The 26,749-nt window shown below is 35.3% G+C and overlaps 2 protein-coding genes across 7 annotated transcripts in view; both read left to right on the top strand.

The window, feature by feature from the left end:
* phf19 (PHD finger protein 19) overlaps positions 1-10,280 on the top strand; it is a 32,059-nt gene extending 21,779 nt beyond the window's left edge. For all 3 annotated transcript variants that reach the window (XM_052564250.1, XM_052564251.1, XM_052564252.1), the window contains exon 15: positions 7,722-10,280. In XM_052564250.1, the coding sequence (XP_052420210.1) occupies positions 7,722-8,055 (334 nt within the window). In that variant the 3' untranslated portion in view covers positions 8,056-10,280. The remainder of the gene's footprint in view (positions 1-7,721) is intronic.
* Positions 10,281-10,981: 701 nt separating this feature from the next.
* The window catches only part of dab2ipa (DAB2 interacting protein a), an 89,419-nt gene continuing 73,651 nt past the window's right edge, over positions 10,982-26,749 (top strand). For 2 of the 4 annotated variants that reach the window (XM_052564244.1, XM_052564243.1), the window contains exon 1: positions 15,582-15,800. In XM_052564244.1, the coding sequence (XP_052420204.1) occupies positions 15,761-15,800 (40 nt within the window). In that variant the 5' untranslated portion in view covers positions 15,582-15,760. Of the gene's footprint in view, positions 11,238-12,125; positions 12,248-12,609; positions 12,737-15,581; positions 15,801-26,749 lie in introns of those variants that run through there. The other 2 variants (XM_052564240.1, XM_052564241.1) reach the window with 2 other exon arrangements.

Here is a 26,749-nt window from a genome sequence, read left to right as displayed (position 1 = left end):
TTTTGCTCACACCGCAGCTAAATATGATCTTGTTTAGCCACAGGGCTGTAGATTCAGCAGCAGTGCAGAATGCTGGTGTGATGTAATTCTTCACAGGCCGTTGCGAATCACTCGTACTCTTGGAGATCCTTGCAACAGCATGTTTTAAATAAGTGAAGTTAAAGCCAAGCATCTGACACATAAAGTCAACCCACTGCATCTTTCCAGTCAAAACAATTTCCCTGGATTAACCGGTGACCTGCTGGTACCTAACCCTGAACTACAACTTAAGTGGGTTTGTGCTTGCTTTTTGATGCAAGCCTGAGGGATTCTGGGAGCTAATTTGTCATAACATTTGAAGTGGTGACATCAGTGATTGCAGCTGAACCACCGGGCCACCAGGGTGCCTCTAACCGCTTTGCTTTTTAATATACATGAGCTCCATCAATTGTCAATTTGACTCGGTCGCTGGATTGACCGTGGTGGGTTTGCTGGAATTCCAGGCCTGTATCCTCTGTGCTTTTCATCTTGCTTTTTCACAAGTGTCCTCTTCACGGCTACACTGCAGCGTAATCAATATTGCTGTAGTGGGACAATTTGGCAGCGCGACTGTCACTGTAGATTCTCACCTCCCCTGCTGGGGCTGCACTCTGCTGCCCACGAGTTAAAGAGGAATAACAGGCGTCCATCACCACCTGATGTTGTGTGTAAACCGCCTCTGACAGCTCGCGGAGAAATATGTTGTCAGATTATGGATTATTTATGGTTATGGCCACTTGTTTGCTCCTGTTTATTTTAAAGATGGAGTCTGAAAACGGTAGTGCAGCCATGCTAGAGCTGAGGATGTCATCAGTCAGTTATGAATTTTGATGTCAGGTTGTCAGCTGTTGTGGTCACGTATCTGGGTTTGCTTTAGTGCTGAAGGTCAGATACTTAAATATTCCAAGTAATTTCAAGCTGTACTGTGGTGTGTTATCGATTACCGCAGATTTGTTTGGGTTATGCAGTTTTTACAAACCAACAAATATAAATATATATATATATATATATATATATATATATATATATATATATATATATATAAATATATAAATATATAAAAGTATAAATATAAGTGCAAATATATATATATATATATATATATATATATACATATAGTACATACATATACTGTAAATACATGTAAATATTCTTTAAAATATATACTGTATGTGTGTCCTTATATAAACATAATAAATATACACAGTACACACCCATATTATGTAAAAAAAAAATATTTTGGATGGGATTAATCACTATCAATAGTTTGACAACACAAATATGTACATTTATATAAAAAAAATATTTTTTTATGTTGTACTTTTTTATTTATGCTTACCAAGGTTGCATTTATTTAATTAAAAATTACTGTAAAAAGTAATATTATTAAATAATATTAAGAATTAAAATGTTCATTCATGCACTTTTAGCAACCATTGCTCCAGTCTTTAGGATACAGATATCGTTCAGATTTTTTCAATAAATATTTCTTATTATCAGTGTTGAAAACAGTTGTGTTGCTTAATTTTTTTTTGTGGATAATTTTTTTGTTCATTTTGATGTTATTGGGGAGTAAAAATATTCTCACTGACTGGTTTATAAAAATATGTAATGAAAAATTGTAAAACAAACTAATATTTAGGATTAAAATATATAAAGTAAAAAAAAAATCTGTAATGAATGTACATTTTAATATTAATGTTCATGTTCAAAAATATTTAATTGCTTTTTGAGTGCAAATTCAAACATTTAACATTTTTATAATTAAAAAAATTAACTTGGAAAAGTCTTGGATATGATTTAAAAGGCTTTAAGAATGCTCAAAACTGAAACATGATGCATGAATTCGACATGATTTTGATCTGCAACGTTTTCTGACATTTCTGACAGACACGGAAGATTTTCTGATTATGGGTCAAATTCAGAATTATGCAATTAATATAGTAAAATATGTTAAACTGATTCCATCTCATCAATGCAAAAAGAAAAAGAGTCATACAAAAGTAACCAGATTTTCTTTTTTTAACTAGTCATAACCTGAATTTAAGAACTTTTTTGCCTGTTTAGCATTGTTTCCATTTCTAATAGTATTTACTGACTGACAGCATGAAACACATTAGTACATCCTTTGCAGTAGTTCATCTAAAAATGTTTTATTCTGTTATTTTTCTCTTACTGTCATGTAGAGCTGAAAAAACAAATCGATTTAATCGATTAAAATCGATTATTAAAATAGTTGTCAACTAATTTAGTCATCGATTCGTTGCTAAATAACTTTTATTTGCCATAAGCGGCTCATTTCGTGCATATTTCAAATCTGCGGTGACCAAAGTGTGACAGTAATGAGCCACCGGAGGTTTTACTCAGCCAGTACAGCAGGAGAAGTAGCGAATAGCCAATAGCTGGCCTTGTTTTATGTCACGTGCTTCCCGAACAGCGTCTCTGCAGCATTCAGCGGGATGTGAGAGAACTTTACTTTGAGCCTTCAAAAAAGAAGATTAACCTGTAAACTCTGCACTACTGAACTGTTTAAGGGGTGTTCACATATCGCGTCTTTTGCGTGCTCAAGTTCGTTATTTCCAATGTAGGCACGCAGTATGCACTCTCATAATGGAAGCGACGCAGTCGCGACACGCGCGCGGTGCGATGCGCCCGTTTTTCCAGGCGCGTCCGCACCGCATCGAGTTAAAACATCTCAACTTTTCAGAGAGCCGCAAGCGCACCGCGGGTCATGTGACAAGAACTAAACAATCAGCTTCATCGTTTCCCGTAACAACGTTGAAAGCTCAGCCAAGATGAAGGAACAGCTGATCATAGCTTTATATGGATTGCCATTTTGAAATAAATATAGTAGCAGAGCTACTGCAAGCGATTTTTAGTGCTGCAAATCCATTTATCCTTTGCTGAAATTTCCGCGTCTTCATGGAGAGAGCACGTCATGGTTGCTTAGCAAAGGCAGACGCCTCAGGAGGGCTTCTGCCCGAGGTTGTTCGCAAATGTTTAGTCGTAAAAGCTGATAACATTGCTTTTTAACAGTTAACATTTAAAGCTTTACAAACATGTTCTGTGATCAGTTTGTCGTTTACCAGTTCATAATTCAGTCTTGCAGCCTAATTATGACTGAATGAGAGAGGTAAATGTTTAAATATATTTGAAATGCACTTTTTTTTCTAAGTATTCACTGCTCTTTTTCACACAGCAGGTTTTTTGTGTGTGTCCGATTTTTTTTTTTTCTGGACAACCTTCTGATGGATTTTACTTTAAATTGTGAGTTCCATTCAGGTTTCATGCCATTGGCACTTTTTTCGAAGGATTGTTTACAATTTCAGTTTTCCAGTAATTAATAAAATACAATGCACTGCAATTTTATACTGTTTTATCCTTATTCTTCATGGAAATATGTTCTGAAAGATTCCTTAATAAGCTTTGTTCGGGATGTTAAACTACTTTAGGAGCTCTAAGGACTGCCATGGTGAAAACATTATTTGAAATCTCCTTGATTTCAAGCGCGTGTCTGAAACGTTTCTTATTCAGTCATTCTGCGACTGAATAAATTCACTTCTTGTCTTGAGAAAAAGTGACAGAATCAGCAGTTGTGAGTGGGTGGCCATCCCAACCCCTATGTAAAAATGTTTGAATACGTTAAAAAAAAATAAAAAAAAGAATTATCACCTTCGTTAACGAGCAAATTTTGATTTATATATATATATATATATATATATATATATATATATATATATATATATATATATATATATATAATTGAGTTTTTCTTTTTCTTAAAAAAATCAGCCACCGTCACAGCCCTATTATGCACTATTCATTATTTTTTTTAGAAACTATAGATGTCACGATATTAGATTTTTCCTATCACATTTATTGTGGCCATAAGAACTCAAAGTATCAATATATTGTTATATCTATAGAAACCTTGGGGGATAAAAAAGATATCAGTCAAATGATTTTTTACTGTGTTTATTGAGTTTTTCTTTTTCACTCAGCGAACATAAGGATACTGATTAATGCAGGGCACAAGACTCTGACTTTCTCCGTCTTCTTTAAAACTCCTATGAAATAACAAGAGCGAAAATACTGTCAAGTTCAACAGTATGATGAATAAATATTAATGCCTGATAAGACTTTACAATAAGATGTAATTTGTTAACATTAATGTATTAACATGAATGAACAATGAAAAATATATTTATTACACAATATATTAATCTTTGTTAATGTTAATAAAAATAGAGTCGTTCATTGTTAATGCTAATTTACTTATGCATTAATGTTTACAAACACAACTTGTGATTTTAATAAGGCATAAGTAATGCATGAACTAAGACGACTAAATGCTGTGGAAATATTGTTCATTGTTATTTATATATGTTAACTAATGTTAACTACTGAACCTCACTGAAGAATGACTGCAGATGAGACATTTAGTGCATGGCACTGCGACCAACTTAACATTTTACAAGTTTAATGTAGCAATGTGGTCGCTCAGTTTTTCAAGATCACTTTTAATCGTTTAACTGTTAATAGATTTGAACAAAATTATAAAGAGTTACTACGCACAGGCTGTATTTATTGCAAATACAAAAACAAGACGAGTAAAGAAAATGCGGTACTTATTAAAGGTGCTGTAGGGAACTTTTGTAAAAAAAAAAATATTTTTTACATATTTATTAAACCTGTCATTATGTCCTGACAGTAGAATATGAGACAGATAATCTGTGAAAAAATCAAGCTCCTCTGGCTCCTCCCAGTGGTCCTATTGCCATTTGCAGAAACTCCATCGCTCCCAGTAAAAAATAACCAATCAGAGCTGCGGTCCGTAACTTTGTTTGTGTTCAAAATGTAGAAAAATGTATATAATAAGCGAGTACACCATGAATCCATTTTCCAAACCGTGTTTTTAGTTTGTCCTGAATCACTAGGGTGCACCTATAATAAGTGTTTATATTCGGACTATTTTAGATTGCTTCGGGGATACCGCGGCGGAGTAACCCAGTACCTTTGTGATTCTTCATAGACATGAACAGAGAGAAGTAGTTCCGGCTACGATGTTCTTCCGCAAGACGCAAGCAGTTCTGTTTATTAACCGCTAGAGCGTCAAAAGTTCCCTACCGCAGCTTTAAAAGAATCACTCTTAAATATATGAATACAGAAAACCGCTGTTAACAGTTCAATATAACGTTTCCCATTCTGTGACTAGTAAAATAATTGCAACTTACTCTGACAAACACTGCTCTCCTTGGAGTAGCTGCCAGCGCTGTGTCTTCTTCTTGAGTGACAGGTCTCAGCGTTAAGGCACAGTACTGCCACCTGGGGGCTCAACCAGGTACTGGTGCTGGAGTATTTACATGTGGTGCTATCATAAGAGAACTCTTCATTTTAAATATTGCTGATATCGATAATACTGGTATATTGTCACACACTAAATTAACACAATATCGATAATTGTTGCTTTTAATATTACAGTTATTGCCCACACCTATTAGAAACCGTGCACTTTTCTACTCCGTTTTAAACTGTGTTCTTGTATTCAACTTAAGCACGATTCCCAGCAGCGCACATGCCACAGTTTCGATAAAGGGGCCAGCTGTACTGATATTCGTATCGTCTGTAATGATACATCGTTGTATCGATATATCGAACACAGCAATAAAACTTAATAATAAAGTTCTTGTACACTTCTGTTCCTTCTGTAGTCTCTTGACCTTTTCTTTTAGCCTCAATCACAAAGCTTTATTTTCTTTGTGAAATGTGACCACTTCTTCAGAAACTCATCTTCCTGCTAGTCATACCTCGCGTCCCGCAGGCCAGATACTCATACAGTTAGCTATCCCTTATATTTGTCCTGTATTTTTGTTTTTGTTTTGTCACCCGCTGCGCTAGGCCTGAAGAAACCGCGACCAAAGAAAACAAAGGCCTGCGCGCAGAGCATGCAGTTGGATGGCTGGCCGGTTGGAGACTGCCATACGGCCCCACTCACTCTTTAATATCTTTCCCATAGTTTGTCTTATTTATTTTAGGATATGAATTCTCATTAGTATTCTTGCAATGTTCCTAAGGGTGTTTGGAAAGAGGCGGAGAGAGGGGGTGGAGGAAAATAAACACGACTTGGATTTTCTCGACTGGAAAAGTTGTGAGGGTCGACAGATCCCTGTCCCCTACTGTGCATCCTCGTTGTGGGCTAGATCAAACACTTCACAAACACATATCTGCTTTCCGTGCTTGGCTTTCATGCACTAATACTGTTTAGCTCTACATCCCATTTTAGCAGCTGTAATGATTTCTGAAATGGAGGTTGTCCGCATCGGATTTTGATATCTTGCTGTGATTTCCCATGTTACACATGCCCTTGGGCAGAAATGTGGTCATTATAGGGTTGATGCAGATTGGAAACTCCCCAGAAGATTTGCAGCATGAGAAAAAAAAATACCTAAAAGTCCAGTTCTGCTGCATGACCTTTAAAATGGCACAACGCCCACAGAGGCAAGTGAAAGGGGACGGCCAAAGGCTAGGAAGTAACATTCAGTGTTAAACAGGGACATCTTTTGGTAGACAGTATTAATGCATCTATAAAATTTAATCTCTTTAAAGATTCTTTAATATTTATCCACTGGATAATACAATTAATAATACATAATTTTTTTATTTATTATTATTATTAGTATTATTCAGGCAGAACAAAGAGTAGTGCACATTTTTAACTGAAACATAAAATAAACAATAATAATATTTTTATATTTGCAGCATACAGACTGCATACTAAGCAATTTGTTTTATGGCTAGAATATCAGGACATCTTTGGCTTCCATTTCCAATGTCATAAATTATCCAGAAGTGTTTACAACTGTGATGTATTAATTAATTTATTAAACTTACCTTTCAAACGTTTGGGGTCAGTAAGATATTAAAATGTCTGTTTTGCTCACCAACAACAAGGCAGCCTTCATTTGATCAAAAATACTGTAAAAATAGTATTATTTGTGAAATAGTATTGCAATTTAAAATAACTATACAAATATTTAAATGTAATTGAAAACAGTTGTGCTTAATATTTTTGTTGAAACCATGATACAGTTAATTGCATGTGTCCCTGCTGAATAAAAATAATTAATTTCTTTAAAAAAATAACAATAATAAAAAGGAAAGAAAAAAATACCGACCCTAAACTTTTGAAAGGTTTGTTATGAAAGTCGCTAGGGCATATCTTTAGCAATAGGAAAAAAAAAAAAACATATTAGGGATATTAAGTACAGATCATGTTCTGTGAAGATATTTTGTAAATGTCCTACCATAAATATACCAAAACATATTATTTTATTAATAACATACATTGCTAAGAACTTCATTTGGACAACTTTAAAGGCGGTTTCCTCAGTATTTAGTTTTTTTTTGCACCCTCAGATTCCAGATTTCCAACCTAACAAACCATAAATGGCAAGCTTATTTATTCAGCTTTCGGGTGATGTATACATCTCAAATGGACCCTTATGACTGGTTTTGTGGTCCAGGGTCACTGTTCTATTCAAATCTAAAATGATAGCAGGCTATATACAGTATATTCCATGATGAACATGATCTGATTACAGGATTGTAATTTCCCCCCCACCTCTGCCATCTGTTCATATGAGCAGAAAATAAGTTTGTCGTTTTTTATTTTTAATAGTGAAAGGCAATTATTTTCTTTACAGGAAAAATGTGGGCAGTCGGAAGAGGAAGTTGCCCTCCTCTAATTACACCGTGCTGGCCACAAAAAGAGGGATGGTGGAGCGTGAGCTGAGCCCCATCAGCATGCCTGGAGAGGAGAGTAACGTCATGCTGGAGAACAGCATCGACAGCCACACCTTTGAGAGCATCAGCGAGGACGATTCCTCACTCTCTCACCTCAAGTCTTCCATCACCAGCTATTTTGGGGCGGCTGGTCGACTCACCTGTGGGGAGAAGTATCAGGTTCTGGCCCGCAGGATCACACCTGAAGGCAAGGTGCAGTATTTGGTGGAGTGGGAAGGAACTACACCTTACTGAATATCACAGAACAGAGGTGTGGAACAGACGGGCCACGACGCAAGGTGTCACGCGCCCCCCCCATAGTTACTCTCTGTTTTGCTTTTCTGACAGTCATAGTTTCAGAGTTCTAGTTTTGGTTTTGTTGGTTTTGACCAACCACCTATAGTGTCTTTTTTTTTTTTTTTTTTTTTGGTCTTCTCACATGTGAGACATTAAAGTGTTTGTTTGTCTTGAAGTCATTTGCAGTGTCCTTTTAGGGCACTTTAAACATCACAGACATGATTGAGTCTAGTAACATACTAACCTTACACAGTGTAACGTCATTATTAGGTAGCAGATAAAGAACAGTATTATACAACATGAAGTCATTTCAGTTTAGTGTTGGGATTCATACAGTGTAAAAGCATTCGCCCCGTGAGTTTCAGTTCCTGTCATTAAGGATTTCAAAGTCTGAATCAAGTTTGACTGAGTTTAATGTTCATCCAAAAATGAAAACTTGCTGAAAATGTACTCACCCTCAGTCCATCCAAGATGTAGATGAGTATGTTTCTTCATGGGAACTCATTTGGAGAAATGTAGCATTACTTAACTTGTTTCACTGTAGTGAATGGGTGCCGTCAGATTGAGAGTCAATAAAAACATCACAATAACCCACAAGTAATCGACACGACTCCAGTCCATCAAAGAATGACTTGTGAAGCAAAAGGTTTTGGGTTTGTAAACAAATCCTTTTAGATGTTTTTATCTTCAGATTTCCAGCTAAAATACAAGAATCCATAATATTGCTTCCTCCAGTGAAAATGTTTTGTGTCTCTGAATCGGGAGAGCAATATGCACAGATCAAGCAAACAAACAAAACCGTTTCTAAACAAATATGCTGGTGGAGTTTGATGTGAGGGGAATACAGGAGATTGATTTCAATGGTTTTAAAGCTCAAACCAAGTGCCTTAATAATGGATTTTTTTTGTTGTTGTTTCACTTTACAAGATGTTAACTGGTCAAATGAAGATTACTTGTGGGTTATTGTGATGTTTTTAGCAGCTGTTTGGACTCTCATTCTGACGGCACCCATTAACTCCATAGGATCCATTAGTGAGAAAGTGATGTAATGCTACTTATGTTGTGATGGAGAAACAAACACCTAAATCTTGGGTGGCCTGAGTACATTTAATTTCTGGGCAAACCTTTCCTTTAAAGTTACTCATTTTGTTTGGTTCATCTCTCTCAGTATTTCTTCAGAAGGAATATATAGCAATTTATACACATTCGTTTTGTTTAGCTGTGTTAAAATATTAGCACTTTCATTCTTTCCTGTTCAAACATAATTTTTGAATTTGTTCTAGGTGATTATATAACAAAGTGATGCAAATACTGTTTTTGAGAAGTATTTTTCTATTTTATATGCTTTTGTATGCTTTGGCATGTCAGATTGGATAAACTTTGACAAAGCAGAATGAAACCGAAAGGGGAAAGTGATTATTTGCATATCATTAGCAATAGAATTTAGGCTGTTTTCAACATTTGCCCACATATCGATGTCAAATCAATTTTTTTACGAGATCTCCAAAGAGTGTTATATTTGAGATTGATCTGGAAGTGGATTCATGCTCTTATCAGATGATTGGATTAAGTGGAAAATCAAAGTTATGTGAATTTTTAAAGCTGTCAGGTTCTATAATTTAACTTCATTTAGTTTAATAGGACACAACATTATAAATATACTTTATTATTTACATGTATATAATTGGATATAAGATTAGCCCCATTTTATTATTGCACTATTAACATGTATTATCAGCTATGCAAGCTATTATTGGATAAATTGACCTATATTTTCTAATTGATTTTAAAGAAAAAAATAAATATAAAAATATATTTCAAAAATTTACTTTTTACTTTTATATTATTTCCCCAAAAGAAAAGGCATTTGTGAAATAGAAATTTGTTAACAAAACACGATGATGTTTTTGTACTGTGTCAACTTGCTCACATTTCAAGAGAGGTTTTGTATCATGGTTACAAGTTTAACAAGGTTTAGAAGAGATACAAGCTATTGTGTAATTTTGCAAGATTAAAACTAAGCAGTTTAGAATACTTTTATGAAAATTTTTCTACACGGCACCCTCAAAGCCGTACATGGTAAACATGTTTTTTGTAACAGTGTTTAAACATGTTAAATTTGCAAACTTGTATGTGTCATTATTCATTCATTCCTGTTTCAGACCATTAAAACAATTTGTCTGCAATAACTGTGTCTCTCTTACGTGAACTAACATTTTCATAGGTGTCTTTATATTATTTATAATGCACATTTAATACAGACACAAACTGGACTTTTCATCTGGTGTGAGTGAGAAGAGAATGTAGGTTTCAGAACTGCAGAAAATAGTGCCTTGCAAAGAATATCTACTTTCATTTCCTAAAAAATATATTTTAATATATCCAGAAAGCCATGGTCATGGGGTCATGCATTTTTACACATCCAGTGGCAAAAGATTAATTAATGAATATCAATTACATGAGGTTGACGTTCCTCGGTAACTTTTCTAGAACGTCCAGTAACATACCTCAATTAATATTCATGAGCCAAGCCTTCCACCCAATCAGCCTCTAGTCATTCTCTAATCTTAACGTTACGCGATTAATATTCATGAGTGAGGCCTTCACGTTATATGTTGAGAGGAAACAAGTGACATGAATAAAGCAATAATCTCCAAATTTTTTGTGACATGTGATTTAATATAATAATTGTGTAATTTGTTCTCCAGAATTCAGTACGAATCGGCTATTTCAAAATATCTGTCCAAATGAAAGACGCCTGTTTTTCACACTTTTTTTTAAGAGAGAGAGTTTGTGTATGTGGACAGATTAGTTGCTTTCTTCGCAGAGAGTTTAATCCGTTAATTTAATTAAGTTATTACATGACGTGTCTCCCTGTGTCGCCCGCACGCGCTTCTAAAAAAAAAAAAAAAACAGGTCAACAAATCTACACGCGCAAACTAGCGTCTTTCCCTTTACATTATCCGAAAGTTAATTTTTAATGCAACATTTAGTCGTTATGAGGTGTCCGTCAGTTGTGCAAATGTCCTGAAGCGTTGCATGTTGAAAATTGCGCGCAGACAACATGTTTAGTGACCCTACCGCTATGTCAACAACATACATCACCCGCTGTCAGCACCAGGGCTGGATGAGGGTCACCGGTAAGTTTACTACTTGATTTAGACCGAAACGAGTTTATGAATGTATTTGGCTTTTATGAATACGTTTGTCTGCCATATGTTTACTGTGATTCTTATTTCTAGTACAATACAAGGGCTACTAAGCTATCTGTCACACATTTTACTCAAGTCAGTATTTCTTAGGATACTTTTATTTTAAACATCTTGTGATAAGCTTTTCAGAAAAGTTTAGACAGTGAAATTATTGTGAAAAAAAGGGGAAAAGGTAAAATATCAAGTAGTTTTGTAAATGTCTGCACTTTATTAAGTACATCTTCACGTGACGTGATATATTAACAAATGTGTCACCTTGCCCCACATTTGTCAGACATTTTTGAAATATAGCTAATAACTAATTATTCATAGCTTAACTCGTTATTAACTCTTATTTGAATGCATGAACTTCCCGAAATTCACGAAAAACTATTATGTTTAAAAACTACATTAAATAGGTTGTTGGAAACCAAAATTATATATATATATATATATATATATATATATAAATATAAATTGTTCCAAATCTCATGGAATAAGAGCACAGCCCCAGAGGTGCACTACAACTGGCCAGTCCTTTAAATTTTCTTTTTAACTCAGTAAATTAACTTAAAGAAATTGAAGGATCTCTAATTCAGTTAACCTACTGTAGCATTGTGCTTTTAAACAAAACAATACTCATGCTACTGAATCTAGGCCAAGCAGGAAGGATTGTCCATTCATAGAGCTGTGTGCCAGCTGGCTTTATGACCACTGGGTCACCTTCTGTTTTTAGCTGCTAAGACTCCCACTCTTTGGTCCTACCGTGATTGTAATTGATCCATCTCTTCTTCCTTATCTTCTTTTCTCATTTATCGTACGTTTTCTGTTTTACAGACATGAAACGTTCATCAATTCACTGGATATCTTGTGGAAAGCCACTTTCAGAACCAATCGGGTGGCAGGTCAAATTTTGCTTGGTTGCAGAATGTCAACTTGTTCTCCTGGACAAGAGAGAGGTATACAGTCATTATATATAACATATCATTTCAATATATTAGCCTATTAATCGAACAGATTCTTAAATAATTAAGAAGTCACATTTATTGGATGATACAAATGTGACTGCTGATATATGCATCACTTCATTGATATTATGTGAAAATGTATATATTTTTAGTTATCCAGACTTCTTTTTGGCTCTGACTATATAAGTCATTGTACCCTTTGACCTCAAGGGGGCAGCACATATCAACAAGTTCATAGTAACAGGTCAGCTCAGAGCAGAGCAGATGAGCTTTCTTTAGCGTACTAGAGTTTTTCTTAGATACCTTTGCCCACTAACACTCTAATCCTATGTACTTCTGTGGCTTGTCCTCAGTTCAGTCCAATGCTGTTCCGAGAGCGCCGTGCTGAATCATGCACAGTGTGGCTCCTGCGACGCAGCACCAGCATTCCTGAGGGAGTTCAGCTCCGTAAAAACCAGAGCACCCAAACCAGAAATGCCAGTGAGTAGGATCTGGAGCACATACTTGTTTGCACCTGTTGCAGTTCTTTTTTTTTTTCTTTGGAAAGTGAAGAAACACTTTGATGAGTAATACACTCTGATAATAGTCTTTAAAGGTAATCAAATTTCATTGGCAAAGTGGGAGACGAAAACAATCGCTTATACTGAATTTTATTATACTGTTTTAAATGAGTTGTTTTGACATTTGCTGTGCTAAAGATAGGAACAACAAAGATTTAGCCACTCGTTATGTTGGATTTTGCATCATTTGAACTTCAAAATGCCATTTGCATTCACTGCGTTAAAGTGCAGATGTGACACCAATAGACAGACATGTGAAATAGAGCATGATGAAACGCACTGTAGACTTCCATTTGTCTCGGACAGGCAGCAAACCAGTAATTTGCAGTAGGAGGCATAATTATGATGGCGTTACAGGACAGCTATTGTTTAGAATTGCCTAATAAGGACTCTGGTTCACAATGCAGTCGAATTTGTGGATGAGACACATTATGCGGCCACGTGTTTTGTGAAAATGTCAAAGAGAATCATGCATTAAATAGGCCAGTACTATCTGTTTGTCTGTCTCTCTCTATCTATCTATCTATCTATCTATCTATCTATCTATCTATCTATCTATCTATCTATCTATCTATCTATCTATCTATCTATCTATCTATCTCTCTGTCTGTCTGTCTGTCTGTCTGTCTGTCTGTCTGTCTATCTACCTATCTATCTATCTATCTATAGTTAGTATTAAAAATCAAGGTTTAAAAAAGAAAAGAAAAAGAAAGTGTAAAAATTTTGTTACATTTCCACATTAAGTATAGTTCAATGGTGTGGGTTTGGTAAATTATTTAAAATGTTTTTGAAAGAAGTCTCAAGGTGGTATTTATTTGATCAAAAATTCAGGATATTGTGAAATGTTATTTATTTTAAAATTAAACTATTTTGTATTTTTATATATTTAAAATGTTAAATATTCCTGTGACGGCCAAGCTAAATTCTTGTTTTTTATCAGTGTTGAAAATCGATGTGCTGCTTAATATTTTTGTGGAAACTGTGATACTTTTTTTTAGTTTCCCTTGATTATTAATAGAATTGAACAAAAGAATAACATTTATTTACATTGTAAAATTCTTTATTGTCACCTTTGATCAGTTAAATGCATCCTAGCTGAATAAAAGTAAACACTTACTGACCTCAGACCATTGAACTGTAGTGTGTGATCATAGGTAGACCTCAAACACTGACTGCTCTTCACTTCTCATTCAGACTCTTCTCTCTCGTGCAAGCTGTGGTGTCATTGCAGCTCAGCGCTGTGTTAATGCGTGTGTCAGACACTGGCAGCTTGTTGCTGACTCAGCAAATGTCTTCAAATGTGCGTTTATCTGCACACCCCCCGCAGAGACACACGTTTAACACCCCACACACACACTCCCTGTGCATCATCAACATCCTAATCTGTCATAGCTCTAAAGAGAAAGGCACTTGATATCCATATGTGGTTTAAAATCCGATTTAAATTGGATTTTTGGAAATATGTTGCAGTCTGATCGGATTTCAAGTTTCAGGTGCTCTCCTCATTGGGAATGTTAAGTCTGTAAAGTCTTAAAGTGCTGTCGTGTCTGCGCTCATACGTAGCATTAATTGTGATTTGAATGGTCTTGATTGAATGAGGGAGCAGATTTGTTAATAGTACAATAATGCCTTCTCTTGAGTTGTGAGCACTTTGGTGAGGTATGATGGACTTGAGCATAAGCAATATTTCCAGTTTTCTGCCCCCTCTCTTCACTGTAATTGCTAATCTCTTATAAAATATAGCTAGATTAGAAACATTTGATGTTAAATGGATCATACTGGTTTAATTACTAGGAAAACTGCGGACAATTGGATTTGAAAACGAACCAGAATTAGGTTTAGTGTGATCAAAGCCTAGTTTATTTAAGCACTTTTTTTCTTTTCAAATGAAGAAGAAAAGTTTTTAATCATTCCTGTTCTTTTGAACTGTGTAACTTTTAAAACAACGAATATGCCTGTTTTCATATAGTTTTATGATTTATTGTAAAAGATAAACCAGACTTTAATAAATATGCTCTAGTCAAGCTCAAGCACCTAAACCTTATAATAAGATTAGCACGAAACAGATGATCTATAGAATTAAGAAAAATCTAGAAATTGATTACTAGTCGAAACATTATTTCCAAGAAAACATGCTTTGTTTGAGATTTGGATTACAGAAAGGCAAGAATGGAGAAAAATCTAGAATATTTCTTAAATATTTTCCAGTGTTTCATTTTTAAAAAGTGCATAGCATAAACAGACATGACAAAAAAAGACAACATCTCTTACCAAAGTAATGAACATTTTTAACTCCCCTATGTTCACCTCATTGCTATATTATATTTTAAAAAAAAGCATATTCTGTTTAATTTGTTGAGGCAACCTTTATCATTTACATTTAGTTTAACTTGATGCACTATTATAACCAAAATAAAACAGAAATTAAAAATAATAAAAGCTATATAGGCTTAATAAAAAACGAATTTAAAAAAAAAACACAAAATTACTTATCTGTTAACCAACATAAAATTTAAATGTAAAATATAAAAAGCAATTCAATATATTAATAATAAAAAAAACTTTTAATACTTAAATAACACTGCCCGTAAAATATATCTAGAGGGTGGTAGGTAGGCATGCTTTCACAGAGAGAGAGAGAGAGAGAGAGAGAGGACAAGCAAGTGTTCAAGATGAAAAAAATCCCTGCTGTGTCTTTAAGAGCTCAGGCGCTCGTGTGGGAGTGAGTGGGGCCCAGAGAAGTGGCTCAGCCCAACTCAGATCTGCTAGATGCAACACTCCAGCCAGAACGGAGCGCAGGCAGGCAAGCTGCACGGGACGCAGCGCTCTTCTGGCAAACAGGGTGACGAGGTAGAGAGAGAGACTGTACCCTCCTCGTGAACCGTTGCTGTCTTCCCCTCCCTTGGCACTGAGAGCATGTCTGATTTTGCCTGTCTTTGAAGTTATGGAGTTGGACAACAAACTCGAGCTGGACGGCCACCATGGTAAGAGGATACACTTTTAACAAAGCTCATGAAGTGTTGAGAGCCAGATAGTGAAGTGAGCTTATGTATGTGGGGCTGTGAAACAGATTAGAGCAGGCTGCCAGGGCTTTCTGCAGTTTTCACATTGTGTTGCGATGACAGAACAACTGTGATCTGTACTGAATGTGTGTAATTACACATTAAAATGTGTCTTTATTCCTTAGGGAAGGGTTTAGAGCATTGGGTGTTGACAAGAACAGATGAAAACACTGTAACATCAACAGATGTGTTTGCTCAGGCTGCTACTGTTACCTCAAGGCAAGCTGAACCCTTGACATGCATTAAACCTTACCTGAAATTTGATCTACAACATGTCAAAGGTTCACTTTCTGTCTGAAAAGCATTACTTACACCCTACAAATTTACTTCATCCATTTTAGTGTGCACTGTAAGAATTTGAGTATTTATGTCAATGCTTTTAATATCGAAAACAAACCAAAATTCTGGCTACAGCTCAATTACTTTCCATTTAATTTCATTTTAAATTAGTCCCGAGAGTTGTGAGTGTATTAAAATGTTGCCATGCTGTTACATTAGAAACGATTTACACCATTGTATTCAGGAATGAACTTGTGGTTCATTCTGGTTGTAGTTTTGTTGATTAATGTCTTTCTAATGAGACTGAATTGCACTGTGTTGAAGGATAAATATAATGTGGTCTATGTTCATGCTGATGTGACAGTCATGTGGGCTGAGATGAACTTTAGAGGGATCTGTGTCACGGATTCTAAAACAAACTGTAATAAAACTTCCAGAGCTTGTCAGAACACAGTTTGTCATTGTTTCGACTTGTTTGAGGCATTTGAAAGGCATAAAAAGGAGTAAGGAAATAAAATGTCATAGTAATTAGCTATCCCACCAGAAGTTTACAGGCAGGTTATGTACAGTAGGTAAATAAAAAAATAAAAAGCTCATTTATTCAGTGTTTTACATGAGGTATAAAACTTCTGCTGCCATTTTAGGGCTGCAATTGTGTTACAAGCTGACTCTACAAAATACTTTTAGTTTGATTAATGGTTTTTATAGGCTATTTAAGAAGTAATTTGTTGGTAATGACATGAAAATGCTCTGTTGTGGTAATTTTCACTAGGAATCTGAAATCAAACAGAATTGTTCAGATATTCCTCAGCATAACCCATGTGAGAGTTTTGCATTTCAACACAAAATTAAGATGTTTCGAGTGAATGAATAATGAATTAAATGAGCTCTTTTGCTAAGAGAGATCCGATTATTTATATCTCCTCCAGTCCTTGCGGTCTGATTTACATCTATTCACTCATTATATTTTGAAAAAAACCTTCATGACAATGAAAAACCAAGGAAACATCTGAAACATTTAGTGGGATGGATGTTTTCTGTTTGTTGCTTCCCTTTGGTTAGGAACATGTGGTTAAAAATCTTCCAGTAAATATGTTTTGGGCTCCGAGCAATCCTGCTTGTGACTTTGCTGAGGATTACACATCCTAGACATGGCTCTGAATGGTGACAATCTTTGTGAAGAACATAATCCTTGCGGCATATCAAGATGAACATAATCTCCTTTAGTCAGATATTAGGACAAACATTTATAATTTACTCCATCTTGTTCCTGATGCCCCATCCAGTGTTGTATGCGATATGAAGGCCTGTTGTTGTTTCATTTGGTCAGTGGCGCTGATGACTGTCTCGCCATTGTTATAGCAAAGCATCAGATTCGCCTACTTTTGTTCGTGAAATATATTTGGCAGCATTTTGTTTTGGTCTTTTATCCTTTTCATTCGCTGGCATGAGGACTGGCTGTGTTCCAAACACACGATGTGAGTGATGTACTCAGTAATAGACATTTCTGCTGTAACAAATAAGCTCTTTCAGTGCAGGGCTGTTTTATTTATGACATACGCCTGATAGCTTATAATAACCTTGTGTCATTCTGTAAAAAGTTTTCTCCGGTCTCATCTTAATTTGTAGAGACGTCTATAATTAAACCCTGAAGAGTTGAAACTCTTGCGGTGGTACTGAAATGTTGTTAAATTTGCTAGAATGATATGATCTGTGTTTCCCAATGCATTATAAACCTAAGTAGATCTTTGATCTTTTATGATCAAAACAATCATTGCCGTGCTGATTAATATTCTTTCTGGATTCTTTGATGAACAGGAAGTACAAAAGTAGTTAAAGCAGTCTATTTAATTGTAAATGCCAGAAAGAGGAATGGAAATGGTTGAGTATAATATAAATTCAAATTCGGACGTGCGAAAGGCTACAGTGTGTTGAATTCGACCCCTTTGAACACAGAGAGGAAATCACAGATGTACTCTAAATCTCTCTTCATTAAAATGCATTACTCCAGGCTAGCATGAAAATATCCCTTAAAATTTCACAGTTATGCCTTGGGTAGGCTGGATGTTCAGGCTTTTCATCAGTGGTGGGAAATCCCAATTTAGTCATAATTGATAATAGAGGGTAGTCAACTGGAGTCTTTATTCTGCCGATAGACTGGGGAACAGCACTCCCCTAATTGCATGGTATTAAAAGAATTCATTATTATTGAGATTTATCGGGAGGGAAGATGAAACAACAGAGCACTCTCATAGCACTGAGGCTATATTTTAGGAGGACAGTGGATGCCTGTTTTATAGTAGGGCAAATCACTTTAAGATACACTGTAATGGCTTAATATCAGCTTTGGAAAGGGGGTTAAACATCCAGCTATGAACATAACAGAGTTAAAGATGTTATCTGCCTCTGTAGATATCTAATGCCATCAAAAAGTGATTTTGAGAACTTATAGTTCCCAAGTTCAGCATGTTTTATACTGCAAGCTATGTACAAGAATGTTTCTTAGTGTTTTTATGCCAAGAATGTCACCGCCACCAGAATAGGCACGATCAAATGTAATAATTTTAGAATGAACCAGTGGACAACCCATATTGGTCAACCACTTATCTGAATATAGGGGGGAGACGTGTCCCTCCATGGTTTACATTCTGCTCTCAATGAAAGTTCAAGTGACACAAAGTTGACCTTTACCAAAATCCTGAATGGCTCCCATTAAAGCAAAGGACATTTTGGAAAAGGGCAGCTGTAAAAATGCATTAGAATCAGGAGTAGGTGTGCGGAACAGGCTCTAAATCCTGGACCTGGATGATAAGGTCATTGTTAGGGATTTGCAGAGATACTTTTGTGACATTTTTGTCTTGTCATTAGAGATGTACTCCATACAGCTCTTCCACTGTCCATATTTAGCACCATTTCAAAATTGATAATGAGTCTTTTCTTTGTTTATTCCAGATGTAAAGAGTCTTTGACATGTGAGTCATCATAAATCCACATGGGCATATTGCATTTGAAGTCAGAACTCTTCTGAATGGGAACTTGGCCCAGCTGGTTGTCATACATCTGACCGATTTTCTGACCTCACATGCTTGACAGAAGTGCCTTTGTGTTGATAACAGCAGCTGTCCAAATCCCAGCTCTCTATCGTTTTAGTAGGATGTTTAGACTAGAACTGTACATCAAGTCACTTGTCTGTTTGTTGAGCTCATTTTAGGATCGCAACCGTTGTTGGGAAAGCTACTTTGAAATGAGTTACGAGCTATTAATCATGTTCAAGTAGTAGTTCACAGCAGTTAAGCTGTTCTATTGAAATACTTGCTTTTGTTTTCAATTTGACAACAGATTTGTGGCACTTTAACTAATGGATAATGGTCACAAGGTTTTACAAATATGTGTGTGTCAGTAGGGCTGGGTGACATAGCCAAATATACAATATGATCAGTCGATATTGATAATTATCATGATAAATATCAAATCTTTATTCCTTTTAAGTTTAAAGCTAGATTTTTGCTCCAAAGTAAAAGTTGTACAAACCAGACAATTAATAAAAAAATATATATATCTACATAGAAAAATGAATTTCTTAGTTACTGCTTACTGCATGTTCTAATAAGTGATATTGTTTCAAATCAAGAAACAGATTTGGGATGCCTGATAATATTAATTGTAATATCACTTTTTTGTATCTTCAAAACAAGTCCCTTAATTTTTTGTTCATTATCAAAACCAGTAACAAAATTTATTATGAAAGGTTTATTTTTTTTACGCATTGGTCTCCGATAGTAACATACATTTAAATCAAGATAAACATTTAAAAACACATACAGAGCACTCCAATACCATGGTAAAAATATAACTATATGTTTTTAGGTAGCCTATTTGTATGAAAAACTGTAGTCAAAAACATTCAGTATAAATGAACACATGCTATAGCTTAATCACAAATACGTACTATAATTATCAATACTACTGTATAAAAATTCAGGGGGGATTTCCCAAATTTCTGCCAAAATACATTACCTTGGTGCAGTGAGTGTTACTACAGTAAATCCATGGTAAACGATGGTGATGTGTAGATTGAAAAGCCTTCTGACTGTCTCGTTGCACACAGTGTTTCTCCTGTTTGGCTTTAAACTAGTTGAAATAACAGAGTCATTTGTGTTGATCGCTGAATTGAAGCACTGGATGTCACGGCGCTGTTTAGTGCTCGTGTGATAGAGTAAACACATCTGTTTAGTGAGCTCGCACCGCGCGGCAGTTTGAACTTTTGATCTGAGCCGATAAACGGTCCATGTAGCGCGCTTCAAATGAGTTGTTGTTTCGTTCCCCTTTTGGCGCAAAACATTATATCGAAAAGTTATCAAACTCTTCATATAGTTTTATCGAAGAAAATCATATCGCGATAATTATCGAAATAGAATTATCGCCCAGCCCTATGTCAGTATAATTTTTTTAAAAGAAATTAATGAATTTTTAATTTAGTAAAGATGAATAAATTCGATACAAATTTACCTTAGACTGTAAAAAAGATGAAAGATGCATTTGTACTTTCTTTCCCTATAGAAAAGTGAAGCCAAAGCATCTTAGTTTGGCTGCTGTCATCTTGAGTAAATGACGTCATTTTGAGCAGCAGAGATTCGTTTGGAGCCAGAGTCTGCGCAGTAGTGTCGAGAAGTGGAGCCGCGGTAACAAACTCCCGCCCAAACTCCTGCAGACCCAATCAACCATGACAACACGCCCCATTTTTATAACATCAAGTTACTAGCTAAAATCAAACGTATCGCAAAAACTAACAATTTAACATATATCAGTGTGATAACAACAATTTTTCGGAAAATTGTATTGGAAGTGTAATTTTTTTTTTTTTTTTTACTCAAGTCCCATTCGTTTACATTGGAGGGCAGGGTTTATGACCTGCAGCTAGACACCAGGGCAATCAAAGAGCCCGCAGCTTCACTTTTCAGGATGTGTGAGGGACACCTGAAATATAAAGTAAAGACTTTCAATTAATCAAGGAATTAAAAAAAAATAAGCAACACTTTTATAATACAATATTTATAATAAGAAATGTTTTTTGCACATCAAATCAATATATTAGAATGATTTCTGAAGGATCATGTGACACTGAAGACAGGCGTTATGATGCTGAAAATACAGAAATAAACATTTTAAATCATAATAATGTTTATTACTGTATTGTTTTGTTGAGAATAAGAGACATTTACATTTAGGCCTACAAAAAATTATATATATATATATATATATATATATATATATATATATATATATATATATATATATATATATATATATATATATATATATGCAATTATTAGAGGTGCAATTGTATATATATATATATATATATATATATATATATATATATCTATATAATAATTGCACCTTTTGAATTGTATTACATTTTTATATATATATTTTGATTATATATTTTTTATCTATTTGATGATAGTTTGCGACCAGGTGGCTAATTTAAGTGAGATGGGTTGGTGGAGATGTTGTTTCTTGTTGACTTTACTGTTTTTTTTTTTTTTTTTGCTCACAATGATTCTAACAACTAAAAGAGCAAATGTTATCATATGTGCTGTGTATGACCAGTCCAGCCTGTGGAGCGCTCATTATATGTCTGGGCAGCCATCCAGACGGCTTTCAGACACTGCTAATTCAATGTCCTTTATTGCTGTAGTGCAATATGAACCCTTGAGAGTGGGTTTTAGGTGGCATGAAGTAGATGCACATTGTGAGCTGAGCTTTTTATCTTCACTGAACCACAGATTGCTGAAGCGTTGTAACTGTTGCTAGGATGTCCAGTGGCCAGAGCTTTCATCGCCGTGGTAACATTGTTTTACCCCTTCCCCTTTCTGCACATTAGATTGATGTGTGTTTTTACTCGTTTCTCTTTTTAACTCGTCATTTGAAACAGATGTCACTGGAGATTTTGCACAGTCAGCAAACTCTCTGCTGGGTGCCTGATTATTAAATTCGATGCATGGATTTGTACGACAAACATTAATTTTCTCATTTACTTGTTTGTTTTTAAAGGACCATTCCACGTTATTTACAAGTTACAGTGTGTGTATCAACATCATCTCTGGCACCAGATTACCATAGTAAATGTTTACTCATCCCTCAGTCTGTAAACACCAACAGAAAATGTATTTACAGTTATAATGAAGCCTAGCAGTGATTTACACATCAGCAGTCACAGTTGTATCGACCAGTAAATGTGACTTCTTTATAGAAGTGGGCCATATACTGGTAGACATGATTAATCGGTAGAAATGTATCAACCGGTAGCGATTTTGGACTTAAACTTGTTGTTTGCATGTCACTGCTCTTGTCTAAATAATTTTTGTACCTTTAATAAGAAGACATAGATTTAATTTACACAGTGAAGAATGTGCAGATTTATACAGTGTATTTATTTATTTATTTGTTTTCTTTCATTTAGGCATTTTTTTTTTGTGACTGACTGCTTTATGAAAGAATTATGAAATTTCTACGGTATCAAAAATGTTGTTATCATAAAACCTTTATTTAAAGCAAAAATAACATTATTATATTTATCATTACACTGAAATAAAATTACTCATATAGCCCAACCCTACTTCTTAATATTTTTTTAGTTAAAGCTGCAGTTGGTAACTTTTGTAAAAATATATTTTTTTACATATTTGTTAAACCTGTCATTATGTCCTGACAGTAGAATATGAGACAGATAATCTGTGAAAAAATCAAGCTGCTCTGGCTCCTCCCAGTGCTCCTATTGCCATTTGCAGAAACTCCATTGCTCCTGGTAAGAAATCAACCAATCAGAGCTGCGGTCCGTAACTTTGTTTGTGTTCAAAATGTAGAAAAATGTATATAATAAGCGAGTACACCATGAATCCATTTTCCAAACCATGTTTTTAGCTTGTCCTGAATCACTAGGGTACACCTATAATAAGTGTTTATATTCGGACTATTTTAGATTGCTTCGGGGATACCGCAGCGGAGTAACACAGTACCTTTGTGATTCTTCATAGACATAAACAGAGAGAAGTAGTTCCGGCTACGATGTTCTTCCGCAAGATGCAAGCAGTTCTGTTTATTAACCGCTAGAGCGTCAAAAGTTACCGACTGCAGCTTAAATAGGCAAATATATTATAAACAAATAAAATGAAATGTTAAATTGAGCCTGTAAATAATATATTTATCTAAACTTAATTTGATGATTTGCCCAGAGTGTAAACACTGTGTGCTTTTTATTTATTTACATTTTTTTTTTAAACCAATTGTGTGAGTTTGAGGCAAACTATTTGTCTGGTTGACCAATGACAGATGGAGAATTGTTTTTTTTTTTTTTTTTTTTTTATGCTGTAGAACAGAAATAACAATTTTCAAATTGTCATTAAAGTCAAGTCTTTGATTATTTTATATAGCACTGGATAAAATTTAATTATGTCAAAGCAGCTTCCCAGTAATGAACAGAAAAAGAAAACTGTTAATATTGCAAAATTCATCAGTTATGAAACAAATTCAACTTCATCTGTAAAGCAGCTCTACAGAAAACAACAGTATCATTATTCAGCTATAAATATAACAAAACTAAATGACTAGAGTAAAAAAAAAATCTTGACTGCTTAATTATACTGTTTATAATAGCATCCAAAGCCATTTCAAAAGCACTGCGTAGTTTGTACTGCTATTTCAGATTACTGGGAGATTAAAGAGTCGGCCTTCCCATAACACACTCCTTAGAGCCTGCGTTCTGATTGGCTGACATTCCAAAGGAATTCTGCTCTCCAAAGGGGGCTCGTTTCACCAAAAGATGGTGGTGCAGAACTAGAGAGAATGCCGTTACTAGGCCCCTAAATGCTCATGAAAATGTAAAAAGTAACCACTGTCCCTTTTGTTCTCCTTTTCTTCCCCCTTTCAATCTCCTCTCTTTCCAAAAGTGGGAGGCTCGGCTTGCACACAATGTAGCGGGCCTGAGCGGCGCGCTAGAATTCTTGTGGTAATCTCCACCACCGTGTGGAGGCGAAACAGCGCACAGATGGATGTAACAGGCCGGTTTTGTTTGTATTTCTCAGTCAGGAGCTGAGAGAGGGCCAGACACATCCTTGAGTCCTTCAGCTTGCGTCTCGTCTTCTCTGTTTCTGATTGTTCTCTTCGCAGGACGGGCTGACCTGCTTCAGAAACTGGCCTATTTCTAAGACGTCCCCTGGGGGCAACCAAGGTGAGAAGGAGCTGTTTTTGGGCTCCAAAAAGATGAGATGTAAGGCCCGCTTTCTTTTAAACAGCAATGCGTACGCTTCAGGCTCAAACAGGAAGTACTGGACATCTGAGGCCCTCTAAGCCCTCTTTTAAGTCCACACTTTGCTTATGTAATCTAGCAAGTATAGCTATACTTTTTATATTTTTATTTAATTTAGAAACTGCTAAAAAAATTTACAATTACAACAAAATGGCAAGTGACACACTAAATTAAACATGCAGTTTAGAAATAGCAAGACTGCAGACTATTTTACAATGAGTTTAGTTTTATTTACGACTTTACAGTGTGCAGGTCAAACTAGTTTCCTTGCACTTTCAGATAGGATAACAACGTGTGCATTGCAATAATTTATTAATGCTTTATTGAATGAAAATTTGGCTTCCAGCTGTCAGTTTAAAGGTAGTGTTAAGTCACATTCCTGCACTTTGAAATGCACTGGAGAAAAAGCTTTAAAAAGCCCGTAAACCTGTGTGGAAACATGGGAATTATTCTCTGGCCAGCAGAACTCTCAATTCAAGGGTGTACGTATATTAGTTCTGTCAGCAATTAACGTTTTATGACGCAGCCCTTGCTGTTTTAGCATCGACTGATGAACAAATGGTTCATGTCCCTATTCTGTTTTCCATTTTTCCACTGTTATGCCTCACTCTTTCTCTCCATATTTTTTATCTTTCTCCCGTACCCTCCCCTTTTTGTCAGGATGTTGTTTTACTCCAGAGTAAGGGTATTCCAAGCCCGGCTTTGAACTTTAAAAGCTGTGGTGCTTCAGAGATGGCTAATATAGTACCTCTATTGATCCCGTCTCCTGGCAACCTCTGACAACAACCGAGCAAAGGACAGCGCTCTGAAAGCACAGACAAGACTTTTCTTGTGCACAGTTAAATATAGGCTTGCCCTGGCCTTGAGCATTCTGGGAGATTTGCTCTGTGTTTCTTGCAGAACTTGTGCAGGTACTGTATAAGAAGACTATACAACTCATTGATACAGCGTACAGTCAGTTATGTGCAGTACCAGGAATTATTTTTGAGTATCAGCATCTGTGCTCTCTTCCATCCCTGCTTGAACACTTTTATTAGACAAAGGCTGTTAGTCACGCAAGCCATGTTTTGACTATCAACATTCAATCTGGACCATAATCCGGCCAAGGCTGGTCAAGAGGCCATCTGGCCAACATGCACTTTTGAATTTGCTTTAGCTGAACCAAAATGTATTTTTCTGACTAATTTAAACTAAATAAATGCAGTTTAAGATAAGCCTTATTCCTGATTTAAAATATGATATTTAAAGTTAATATTGACAAACAGTTAAAGAGATTTTGGACTTTTCCCATTCAATTAAGAAGTTTATAGATGTTTATTTATAAATGATTTATTTATATAAAGTATATATACAGTACCTCCTTTTTTACGTAATATATATTTATGTGTATATTGTTTATTTATATAATTAAGTATACATGCAAGTACAGCTCCTATTTAAAATAAAATGTTTGTAAAATATATATTTATACAAAATAAATATATATTTTATATAATAAATATATATTACGGTCACACTTTATTTTAAGGTCCAATTCTCACTATTAACTAACCCTTAACTATGACTTTTGCCTTAATTAACTCCTATTTGCTGCTTATTAATAGTTTATAAGATAGTTGTTAAATTTAGGTTATTGGATAGGATTATGGATGTCATGCATTATATGTACTTTATAAGCACTAATAAACAGCCAATATGTTAATAATAGGCATGCTAATAAGCGACTAGTTATTAGTGAGAATTGGACCCTATACTAAAGTGTTACCTATATTACTTCTGTCAGCAATAAACTTAAAACTAATAAATTCTATATAAATACTTTTATAAGATGAATATAAATATGAATAAAATCCCAAGTTTGTCGGTTCTCATGTTATTTACACGATTTGTGGACTTGTAGTAAATCTGAATTCGATTAATATACAGCGATTTGGACCTCAGTTCTTAAATCGTGACTTACTGCTAATGGCAGTGAAGCATTCTCACAGTTTATTGCGGGGGTTTAATGCAGGCCCTGGCAGAGACGGTGGAGCTGTTGGAACAAGCAGGTGTTTGGCATATTTTACCCATGGCTCTTTGATGGCACGGAGTCCATTGTGCTAGACGTTCATTAACATACCAAAGCAACAGAGAAAAGCCAAAGTCCAATTAATTTACTGAGCAATGCGGTCGAGATGTTCTGTAGGATGCATATCGGCAGCTGAGCACAGATATTTGAAAATATTGTGATTGCTGCAGTGGAATTGCTTTTACTCGGCTGAAAAATGCAGCCTCATCCACT

Source organism: Carassius gibelio, chromosome B8 (assembly GCF_023724105.1).
Source record: "Carassius gibelio isolate Cgi1373 ecotype wild population from Czech Republic chromosome B8, carGib1.2-hapl.c, whole genome shotgun sequence".
NCBI classification, from domain to species: Eukaryota; Metazoa; Chordata; class Actinopteri; order Cypriniformes; family Cyprinidae; genus Carassius; species Carassius gibelio.
The sequence above is the reverse complement of the archived record's forward strand: the minus strand, read 5'-3'. Positions and strand labels throughout refer to the sequence as shown.